The sequence below is a fragment of the Salvia splendens genome, chromosome 1, assembly GCF_004379255.2.
Source record: "Salvia splendens isolate huo1 chromosome 1, SspV2, whole genome shotgun sequence".
NCBI lineage: Eukaryota > Viridiplantae > Streptophyta > Magnoliopsida > Lamiales > Lamiaceae > Salvia > Salvia splendens.
The window spans coordinates 1,775,242-1,787,576 of record NC_056032.1 but is presented as its reverse complement, the minus strand read 5'-3'; the positions used below and the strand labels follow the sequence as shown (position 1 = coordinate 1,787,576).

At 33.5% G+C, this 12,335-nt stretch overlaps 1 protein-coding gene across 8 annotated transcripts; it reads left to right on the top strand.

The window, feature by feature from the left end:
* The first annotated feature begins 7,040 nt into the window (after positions 1–7,040).
* Positions 7,041–12,274, top strand: LOC121807398. Of its 8 annotated transcripts, none has more exons than XM_042207647.1 (5): positions 7,166–7,854; positions 8,738–10,589; positions 11,145–11,235; positions 11,458–11,830; positions 12,012–12,274. In XM_042207647.1, the coding sequence occupies exons 1-2, from the start codon at positions 7,708–7,710 to the stop codon at positions 10,577–10,579; spliced, it is 1,989 nt and encodes a 662-aa protein (XP_042063581.1). In that variant the 5' UTR covers positions 7,166–7,707; the 3' UTR covers positions 10,580–10,589; positions 11,145–11,235; positions 11,458–11,830; positions 12,012–12,274. The 8 variants fall into 8 exon arrangements, with proteins under 8 accessions (XP_042063597.1, XP_042063581.1, XP_042063568.1 ...); XM_042207634.1 differs by having other exon boundaries at positions 10,977–11,235; XM_042207655.1 differs by having other exon boundaries at positions 8,738–11,235; positions 11,458–11,656; positions 11,765–11,830.
* The last annotated feature ends 61 nt before the right edge of the window (positions 12,275–12,335 follow it).

Sequence of the window (12,335 nt, the reverse complement as noted above, 5' to 3'; positions counted from 1 at the left end):
CCAATAGCCCCGAAATTTAATAACCAATTTTCATTTTATTTTTTTCGTTTTTAAATCGGCTGAATTGAAATAATTATAAAACGAGGTAATTGAGACCGAATATCCCGATGGCTGGAAAGGATTGCCGACATCGACATATCCCGATTCGTGCGAGTCGGGGGATTCTTCGTCTCCACCGTGCATTTTTTTAGAGTGAAAGTGTAGATAGTAAATGAAGGGAAAGTGTGTGAAAATGAAGGATGTGAAAGTGTGTAAAAATAGATGGTGGAGGAGTAGTATTTATAGGGTGATTTTTGAAATAAATAAAAAAAAATTCAAATGGGGCGGACGCCCATCGCCCGTCGCCCCACTATAGGATCGTCCGTCATCGCCCCGGACTCGCCCCACCGCCACCACCATCGCCCCGTCCTCGCCCCCTAGTCGCCGAAGCCTCTACCGCCCCAGCCCCGCCCCCTTTTTTCTGTCCGCCCCTGGGGTAGACGTCCGGTCCACTATAGACCGCCCCTCCTCGCCCCAATTTTCCATCCGTCCCCTTTGAGCCTATAGTGGATGCTCTAAGTTGAAACGGCTAATAATATTAAATATAAAAAAAAATTGAGCATTAAATAACAGGATCACATTATGACGAGACAACATTTTCAAATTACAAGTGGGAATTAATATTTATTTTAAATTTAAAATAATGAGCATCACTAAAAACAAAGACAAAAGTCCAGCAGCTGCAGTATAACGTTCGGCAGATTCTTCAATATAAATTAAGTACACCAATTATAGTATATTTGTATATATTATTATTATTATGTGTATAGATTTCTCAGCCATTCCAAGTCACTCAAAAATAAAAAAAGATTTATGAGTCGCAATATAAGGAATTTAATAGTTGACCTGTCTCACATGTTCACTATCATGAAACCATTTATGTCACGTGGTCAGTGATTTTGGGGGGTTGTCTTAATTTATAGCAATAGATGGAAGTAGTTGCAAGTTTCAACTAGGGTCCCCCTAAAAAAAACTCCAACTTCTTTTTCATAAAGTTTAATTTCTAGATTCCTGAATTATTAAATATGGACTTTTCAATCTTAAATGTTTCAATTAGTTATACTATACAATACAGCCTGGCAACTCAAACTCCTAGAATTAAATATAGAAAACATGGATGTCAAGCCAACAATTTCCAATCAGTCCATTTCATTTTGAGTTATTTAGGTTTTTTTTATCAGAATAAAATATTTCGGTTCTAATTTTAATCCATTGTGCCAAGACGTTTATGAAATAAAAGTTCAGGATGAAGATGTAACAAAGATTAGCCTGTGTTTTTGCAAATTGAACATTTAGATACAAAAATAAGGAGTACTCCAGAATTTTGGTGTAAATTTGCAAAATACTCAACTACTAATATCTCATTATATGAATTAATGACTTAGCACGCATTTAACATAGATAATACCAGTTCCCAAATTTTATGTCATATAATCCACCAGTCCTAAAAATAAACTAGTTTTATTATTTTGGATCGTCTATCAAAATTAAACGAAGTCTAAATATGAAAAGTTTTCAATAAATAAGAATCGTATACATCATAATATGGACCCCACAAACCACTAACACTTATTTCACTACCTTTTCCATCTCTCTTATTTTTTTTCTCACATTTTCATATTTTACCAATTGCACATTATTCCGTGTCATTTTCAAGTTTGTATATTTTTTGAGGACGAAGGAAATATAGATTTACTATACTTTCCAAGCCTTAAAATATTACTACCTTATTAAAATATAACGACATGTATGATGTTGATGGTCATTCTCAATTCCCAATCAATCCTACTGTGACTGTGGAATTTTGTAATTTTTGTCTATTTTTTTTCTATATTTCACCATGTTTGCGTGAAACATTATCGAAATTTAGTTTTTCTCCACTTCACGTATGTTTCAAGTGGTACCGTGACTACCTTATTAAAATCTAATGAATGTTGGTATAGCTAGAGACGATTATTTTTTTATAATGATTTGAATAAATTATAAAGTCAGCACTTTGAATTTTCCATCACTCCCTCCTTTTCGAATGATCACATTATTGATATGTTTTTTGTTTTCACAAGGATTGAGCGCCTACGTTAATGCGCTACAACTAGCAATGTTTAAATGTATCTCAATCTTGTAGTAACACTTTAAATCTATTAATTGAAAAATATGAAAGATAATGTCATTACTTAAATGTTGGTGGTATCCTATAAGTGAAAAAGTCACTTGCTAATATGCACAATCCAATGTGACCACACTTTTAAGTTTTAAGTTTTAAATTTTAATCATAAAAAGAAACAATAAAGGTTCAACAATATATGGCTAGAGATGTTAATCGAGTTGGGTTTCTTAGAAAATGAAAATTTGTTCCTAAAGAAGAATTAAGGAGTTTTTATTTGATATCGCGTTACCGAGGACCCTCATTTCAAAAAAAAAATATGTCGTTTCATGACTTTATCAAGTGGGCTTGGAATAAGATATATAGAAAAGGCCAGCCCAACCCACTCAAGATGTGGGCCTCGACTCGATTGGGTTTCGAACCAAGCGAACCTCCTCGGGCCTTGACTGTCCTATCTTATTTGACAACGCTATATGGCCCAGGGAAATTGTAACTTACTTGGCAATCTATAGAAATTATTTTAAAACATACGGGGAGTGATCAATTGCTAACTCATTATTTAATTGCTAACTATAATTAATTTAAGATTATAAGATTTTAGAAATTTTGTGGGAGTAAAGGCTAAAACTGGTCCTGAACATATGCTCATTTTATGATTTTGATCTTATACTTTATCTTTCAAATTTTTGTATCATGAACATTTCAACTCGGATCACAATTGATCCTACACTAACAATTCCGTCAACTCTTAAATGGTTTTAACCCGATTTTGACCGATTTTGAAGGTTTTAACAGTCCCATTCGAGTTAAAACCGTTTAAAAATAGGTCAAAATCGGGTTAAAACCGTTTAAAAATTGACGGAATTGTTAGTGTATGACCAATTGTGATCCGAGTTGAAATGTTCATGATGCAAAAATTCAAAAGATAAAGTATATGACCAAAATCATAAAATGAGCATATGTTCAGGACCAGTTTTGGTCTTTACTCAATCTTGTGGTCTACAATTTGTCATGTGTAATTTTGTTTTTCATTTTTTAATGTTAAAAAAATAATAGCAACTATCAAATTTACATCAACACAACGACATGACAATGTCAATACAATTTCATATTGACATTATACAAGCATTGTATTGACATATTATGGGTCATGTATTAATATAAAGCTGCTAATGAAATTTATGAAAAATTTTGAATTTTTTTTCAAATTTTGATGTTGGAACATATGCAAGTGAGATCTCGTTAGAATCCTTATAAAATTATCTTTAATTTGATATATGTTGTGCCGAAAAATATTTTAAATCGAGAAATTTATATGCGTTTTAAAGTTACGGGATTTTTTCAAAAGTTAGTTACAACTAATTTGTTGTAAATTTACCTTAATACCCTTATTGACGTTTTTTGTTGATCGTATTGACATTCCAGGACTGATGATTTAGGCCCTTGATTTGAATATCTAATGACTATTATTTAATTGTAGTTAGCAATTAAGTATTGAGTTTGCAATATAACACTCCCATAAATTTAAGTACGTGTAATATTTTGTTCAATTATTTGATCGTCAAATTAATTCACTATCCAATAGTTGTCGCCGTGGAGTGATCAATTGCTAACTCACCATTTAATTGCTAACTACAACTAATTTAAGACCATAGGATTTTAGAAATCTTGTAGTCTAAAATTTGCCACGTGTAATTTTTGTTTTTATTAATTAAATCGAAAAAAATTAAAAATATTTACCAAATTAGTGTGTTGGATGAAAATGTCAATATAGTGTTTCGAAAATATCAACACAATGCTTTGAAAATGTCAATACAATGCTTTGAGAATGTTAACACATTGTTTATATTGACATTCTACATGTATTATACTACTATATTTTATATACTATGTTGACATTTGTTGTTGTACGAAAAAATTGAAAATTTTCGATTTTTTTTTCAAATTTTGACATGAGAACATATGCAAGTGAGATCTCGTTAAAATCTTCATAAAATTATCTTTAATTTGATATGTTGTGTGAAAACATAATTAAATCGAGAAAGTTATATGCGTTTTAAAGTTATGGGATATTTTTCAAAAGTTAGTTATATAATTAATTTGTTGTAAATTGACTTTAATATCATTATTGACGATTTTTTAAAATCGTATTGACATTCTTATAGACACCACCCTTGATTTGAATATCTAATGGTTATTATTTAATTATAATTTGAAATTATGTATTGAACACTTTTTTAGCAGTCGCCTATATATATTCCTAATTAATTAGACTTTAGAGCAAATTTTCTTTGGAAAAAAATGTTAATGAATGATACACCGAATAACTATAATGGGCCAAAAATCTTATTCTTGGGCTTTAATAGGCCCAATAAAAGGATCAAATCCAAAGCTTAAATATGAGCCGTTAACAATATTTTTATGATAATTTCCATTAATTTATTCTTTTACTTATTAATTTAGTTTAGTCGGTGCATGTAAAGAGTTGTCCAACCTCACATATCGAATATTTATTAATTGATAATGGATAAATTATCAAAAATTTATTAAATTTGGTCCAATTTTAGTTTATCCTAAAATTCAAAATTGAAGTGAAAAAGGCATGAAATTTTTAATTAATTCATTATAAAAAAATTTTGACATTCTCTCCATCCTACAAGAATATACACTATTTCTGTTTTATCTGTTCCATAAAAATATACTATTGCACTTTATAATTTGGAAACTATCTAATAATGTGGGATCTATTTTTCACTAATAATACTTTAATTTTTTGTTATCTTTGTCTTACTTTATCAATTGTTTATTAAAATTCATATTCAAGTAAAAGTTTATACTCTTGTTAAAGGAAGAGAGTATAACATATTGTTGATATTTTTAATTAAGTAGAATTATATATATATATATATATATATATATATATATATATATATATATATATATATATATATATATATATATATATATTTATACAGTATTATTTAACTCAACGAAGATTATGTACCCATGCAATTTCATACAAATAAACTGATCTGAGATGATGGCGAACATATCCAAAATCCATTATTTTTAACAAAAAAATTATATTCTCTTTCGTTTTCTTTTTTTTATTTTAATTCTTCTCGTAAAATTGATCTAATTTTATTTTTGGTAAGTTTTTTCATTAGTTAGGCTTAATTCCCTATTTTCTTTTATTTCACCAATTTCACAACAAAATTTGTGTATTTTCAGTTACGAACCAAAATTTAAATAATCTTGGTGATTTTCTCAAATGGTTTAGAGTAGGCATGCCGCATGCGCATGCGTACGGTTTAAAAACCGCCGGTTCCGGTTCAAAGCCGGCAGTTCACGATTCAACATTTTCATGAACCTAAACCGGCCTGCCAAGGGTTTCGGCTGTTCCGGTTCAAAAAACCGGCGGTTCATGGAGCGGTTCAAAACCGCCGGTTCCAGACCGGTTCGGCGATTCAGTTTTTTTTGTCTATCGTTATAGTGTTTATTTCAACGAGACTACAAGTCACAACTTATAAGTTACAATTTACACTTAACGTTGGACTTGAGCCTTTGGGTTGAAAGAGAGTGTATTGGATAATTCTATTTTATAGTTACATGTTATTGGATGTGTTGCTCTTTCTTTCAATGTGGGATAAAACTCCTTATTTATAACTACATGATACATCTCCATCATCTTTGTTTATATTAGTTTATATCTTGACTATCTTCTATTATTATAAATTAACAACAAATATAGTTACATAAAGTATTATTCATTAATTCTTTATCATTATCGATTTGTTTGTGCATAAGTTTATGTGTATGTTAACTAATAAATACCATTATACACATTAAGAGAATAATTATTATACAAATTGTATTAATCTAGCGATAACTATAATATGAATAATTATTTATCTATATACAAATCATATTACTCACTAATTGTTTATTCTTATCTATCAGGAATATATTCACAAATAATAATTTTATTTATATAAATTATACTACATCTATTAGAATAACAACTATTATACAAAATCATACTATTAGTCTAGTACTAATATATAAAATATATAAACTATATTATACCACTATACAAATCATTATTTAGTTATCTATTTTTATCATTATTATACCAATTATATTAATTGTTTTTTTTACATTTTAATCAATATATTGAGAAAAATTAGCAACATACTTACATTTAAATCCAATTATTTGAACACGTCCACATTCTATACAAATTATTAGCAACATGCAACATTCAAATTTAATTAAACTCTTATAGTTGATGCTATTATTATCTATAAATTTGTCTTAGAAAAAGAATCATAAAAAAATAAAGATAAAGATAGTGAATAATAAAATATAGTAAAAAATAAAAAAAAGTAGAAAACAAAAGAAAGTTTTGTATCCCACATTGGAAAAAGATGAATGAATGATCTAAACATGTAGTTATAAAAGAAAATACTTCAACATATTTTGTTCCATATTAAAAGTGAAACAAAAAATATTCAAAGATGTCTCTATAAAAAATAAAACAACAAAGAATGGTTCTTAGAATCATAGGTCCAATAAATAAATATGAGTTATTATGAAATTACTGTATTTATTTATTGGTGAAATTTTATTTTTATATATAAAAATTGATTTTATAAATAATAAATATATATTTTTTAAATGTTATTTAAACCGGCAAATCGGCGGTTTTGAACGGCCGGTTCCGATTTTTGAAATTCTTGAACCTGAACCGACCCGCATGAACCGCCGAACCGTCTGCTGGTTCGGAACTTCTGCTCCGGTTCCGGTTTGTGAACCGGCGGTCCGGTTCGGTTTGTGCATGCCTAGTTTAGAGTATAAATCAAATCTCGGCCGACGTAATCCTTTTTCCTCTACAACCCATTTTCACAGTCCTTCCTCTTCTCACCGGCCAATCCCGCCGGCCGCCGGATTATCCCGCTCAAATCTTCTTCTTCGTCTTCAAATTCTCGACACATAGACATCTATGTAACTCAAAGGTCCATCTCTCTCGATCTCCGATGAAAAAGATTTAGATCTACTGCTTCCTTTATTTACATATTGAATTGCTCCCTTTAACTCATTTTTTTGTTCATTCCTTTTTCTAAGTGTTGCTTGTTCGGTTTTCCGAAAGATTGAGCTGATTTTGATAGGATCTTGCATATTGTAATGCGGTTCTTTCCACTTCAGTTCTGCAAAGATGCAATCTTTATATAATTTCTTTATATAATTTCAGTGTTTTTCAACTCTGAAAGTTCGTGTCTTTACTATATTTTGGTTCGGGTGTAGTGAATAATGGTGTAATTTTTCTTTATAGTGAATAAAGAGTGTTATTGGGAATAGTTTCTTGATTTTAGGTTAAATATTGAAAGGTTTATGGTGGGCAGTGTTTCAGCTTTTGCTTCTTTCATTCAAGTGCTTTATTACCCTTGAAGTAGGTAAAACTGTAAGCCATTTAGGTATGCATAATAGAGCAGTTATTTTGCTGAGTAATAAAGTCAGGAGAATTGATTTCTTGACGTTTCTTACTTTTAGATGTGTACAAGGTCATGCTGGTATTGATAGCTACTTTACCCAAAAAAAAAGTATTGATAGCTATCTTTTTCTTTCTATGTTTACTCGCCCAGTACCTTACTACCTTATTTTTGTGGATAAGATGTGAATTATATGGCAACATGGATAAAAGATGTGAATGGGTGAGAGCATTTAACTACGGTGATTACTTATTTTATTATTTATCATCCTCCACTGTTTTTCTTGTATCCAATTTCTTTGTGGAGTTTGGGATTACTTTATCAATGGTTTATCTCTCCAGATGCAGCTGTTTTATAGTCATCTATTTCTGCATCATGTCTCAACATTATGGTTAACCTAGAATATAAGAGGTATATCTCACTGAGTTTGGTTAAACCCGTTTATAGAATCTAGTTCTTAAATGATATATATCTTTCTAGTAGACAGTTTACAAGTAGTAGTTGCATATGCACTTGAGTCTCTGCTTGCAGCGTGCATTGAGCAATATTTTTATCCTTTTGCAAATCTGTTTTCATTTTTTTCCCAGTAGAGTTGTATCTGTGCATTAATAAAGGTGGGTGTATTTTATACTTTTTGACCTTCTGGTTATTTGGTTGTAATTTGAGAATTACTTGTTTTTATTTTCCTTGAAATTGTGTGTAGGTGGTCCTCCAACTGAGATTTATTGACTTTAAGTAGTATTAAACTAATTGTGCAACCTCATTTGTTTGTGATGTTTTTACATATAGATAGATTTTGATGATGATTGAGCTTTATGTTTAAACCTTCTTTTTATTATTTTGTAGATAGCTGCTTGGAGATTGTGGCTTGTTGAATTAATCGTGGTTCAAGTGATTTATGGCCGAATTTTCTTGAAGTATTTGGGTTCTTATTTGTTGCCCATTTGTTAAATTCTTGAAATTTAGCATTCTTGATGCAGTTTGAGTTTTGGCATTTGTGTTAGTTTCTAAATGAAAGATGGCGTTTTAAAGAGGAAAAAAGCGAGGCCTTTTAAAATTTGGGCTTGGTTTAAAATCTAAATGAACAACGCTAATGGCTGAACAGGGCTTATCTGTAGTGTCCGGTGCAAATGCAACTATCACTCTGCCCGGTCACTCGGCTGAAGATGCTTACCCAGTTTCTAGTGTGAATCCAAGTGTATCTTTGGCGAGTCAAACATTGGCGATTGGGCAGGAGTTCCCGGATGTGGATACTTGTAGAAGAACATTGAAGGATATAGCCATAGCATTGCATTTTGAGATTCGGATAGTGAAATCTGATAGGAGTAGGTTTATAGCTAAGTGTTCAAAAGATGGTTGTCCGTGGCGTGTCCACGTTGCAAAGTTGCCAGGAGTTCCCACATTTACCATTAGAACGCTTAATGCAGAGCATACGTGTGAAGGCGTCCAAAATCTTCATCATCAACAGGCATCTGTGGGCTGGGTTGCACGATCTATGGAAGCACGTATCAGGGATAATCCACAATACAAGCCAAAGGAGATTTTGCAAGATATTCGAGATCAACATGGGGTAGCAGTCTCTTATATGCAGGCCTGGCGAGGGAAGGAACGTAGTATGGCTGCATTGCATGGGACTTATGAAGAAGGTTTCAAGCTTCTACCTGCATATTGTGAGCAGATAAGGAAAACTAATCCTGGCAGCATTGCTTCTGTTGTTGCCACAGGACAAGAAAATACATTCCAACGGTTATTTGTTTCTTATCGTGCTGCAATCTATGGTTTCATTAATGCTTGCCGTCCACTATTAGAACTGGACAGAGTCCATCTTAAAGGAAAGTACTTGGGAACATTGTTCTGTGCTGTTGCCATTGATGCTGATGATCAACTGTTTCCATTGGCAATAGCTGTCGTTAATGTGGAAAGTGATGAGAATTGGATGTGGTTCATGTCAGAGCTGCGTAAGCTTCTAGGGGTGAATACTGATAGTATGCCCAGACTCACAATACTTTCTGAGAGAACACTAGGTATGGTAGAAGCTGTCGAGACTCATTTTCCTAATGCATTCCACGGCTTTTGCCTGCGATTTATCAGCGAGAACTTCCGTGATACGTTCAAGAACTCAAAGTTGGTGAACATATTCTGGAATGCTGTTTATGCGCTCACAACAGCTGAATTCGAAAATAAAATATCTGAGATGGTGCAGATTTCAGAGGATGTCTTGCATTGGCTACACCGTTTCAACCCTCAGCTGTGGGCCGTGGCATACTTTGAAGGCGTACGCTACGGCCATTTCACCTTGACTGCCACAGAATTGCTGTACAATTGGGCATTAGAATGTCACGAGCTCCCTATTGTTCAGATGATGGAGCATATCCGGCATCAGTTAACATCATGGTTCAATGAACGTCTTAACATTGGAATGCGACTGACCTCAATTCTTGTACCCTCGGCTGAAAAGCAGATTTCAGAAGCTATTTCGGATGCTCGCTGTTACAAAGTGCTCCGTGCCAATGAGGTTGAGTTTGAGATTGTTTCAACTGAACGGACAAACATCGTGGACATAAGAAATCGAGTCTGCTCATGTCGCCGGTGGCAGCTCTACGGTCTGCCATGTGCACATGCAGCTGCAGCTCTTATCTCCTGTGGGCAAAATGCTCACTTGTTTGCTGAGCCTTGCTTCACAGTCCACAGCTACCGAGAAACCTACTCACAGATGATACACCCGATCCCCGACAAGAGCCTGTGGAAGGAGCTGGGCGAAGGCACTGATGGTGGAGGAGCTAAAGTTGATATCATCATTCGGCCACCTAAGACACGTAGGCCTCCTGGAAGACCGAAAAAGAAAGTTCTGCGCTTGGAGAGTTTGAAACGCCCAAAGAGAGTTGTTCAATGTGGCCGATGCCATATGCTTGGTCACTCTCAGAAGAAATGCACACAGCCAATGTGATGCATTCTCAGTAATTCTCCTTTCTTGTCTATTTTTTCTTCTTCTTGTATGCATTATGTACTTATGTTGCAAATCAGTTAGAATTTAGGCTATGGTGGCTTACTACACCCGTCACTCTTGTTTAGGATAATGTACTTATATTTTATAGCTGTAGAATTTAGTTGCCCGTTTGAAGTAATGCTTCGCTATTTTCTGTTGTTTCTACTAAATGATGAAATAGACCTTCAAGAAAATCTCATGGGAGGTGTGCATTGTTCGGTTGAGAAATGAATTTTAAGGGTCGTCGGCTTAATCTTACTTCCCTCGATGAACTATGTGTAGTAGGGTATTACATCGAATCATTCAGAAGTTGGTTTAATAACAAACTTACCTTGCCTTGTGCCTTCATTTTGAACAGTTGAGAAATGGAAAATGCTCTGTAAGTGCTCCATGGTTTTTGTCGCTTATCCGTTTAGTTTTTTGGCTAATGACGAACAAGATGTAGGGCTGTAAATAAGTGGACCTATATGAATGCTACTCAAATCTTGATTTGAAGTTCATTCTAAATTTGTCTATAAACGAGCAGCTCGAGCCTCAATCTGAGGAGCAACTCGTGCCTATCTACTCCCGGAAGATTCAAACAGCTCTACTAGGGTGACCATTTTCTGAAATTTCAGGTGATTTTTTTTATATCTCTCTCTTCTTTTAATTACTGTAACCTATGATGCTGAACACATCTGGAAAGATGAGAAAAAGTTGTTGCTAATTGTAATATTTAACTTGAGGAGCATAATTGATGCAAATATGAACATTAGGGAATTATTTAAAAGCTACATATTCCAGTCCTTTATAATGCCTTCCTAACTAAAAACTGTTAATCATTGTGATCTTTGTTTTAGACATGACTGAACTTATCAGGAACCGGTTTGGCAAGAACGGCGCTAAAAGCTGTCTCTGGTTATCTCTTTTTCTCAACAAATCCTGAGTCTAATTTTACACCTTGGGGTCCAGACTTGGTTCGCAAGTATACGAGTGCTAGATTTGGGTCGTATTCAGATGGAAGTATACTGAAGGAGGATGAATCAAGATTTCTTACAGGTAGTCTTTATTTGTCTCGATCAACATAAGAATTACGGATTGTAATCCTATGATCTTGTCGCAAGATGTTCCTTGTGTAGCAAGATTATATATACCACACTTTGGCAGCTAAAGCCAGTGGTGAGTTGTGCTTAAAGTCGTTGGAGCCTTTGCCCGAAAACCGCCATTGCAATGGTGAGTTGATTATTTCTTATTCCTTAAATTGGGAAAAAAATATGCAGTAGCCACTCATGTAGGCTGCCTTACTAGAATTTCGTCGTTTATACTTATATGCTGCTCCCAGGTTTAATATAGGCTGCCTTTTCTTTGACTGCATAAACAAAATATGATTTGGACTTCCTTGCTATGACTGCAGGCCGGACCGGACACTCTGTATTCATCAACAACCCCGAAGCGTTTGTTTTATGGTTGCTGCAAGTCTTTCGCACACGACCGGGACATTAAGAATCTCCCAGAAGGTCTACAATCCGTTTCGAGGAACGAGTGTAGGGTTTCAGTAGTATTACCTAATAAGTGACCATTCCATCACATTCATGCATCTGTTGTTTGTTTTGTACCCACAATATTTGTGATGTATATTACTGGTGAAAGAATGTAGAGCAGTTGGGTTAGTTTTCATCGACGTTTGACATGCCAATTTTGGTACCTCAAAATTCTGAAAAAAAATGATAGTCTTGAA

Coding starts and splice junctions, on each gene's coding strand:
- LOC121807398 (XM_042207647.1), top strand. CDS start 7,708: ATGCTGGTATTGATAGCTACTTTACCCAAAAAAAAAGTATTGATAGCT. Junction 7,855..8,737: donor TGGATAAAAGATGTGAATGG/GTGAGAGCATTT, acceptor ATGGCTGAACAG/GGCTTATCTGTAGTGTCCGG.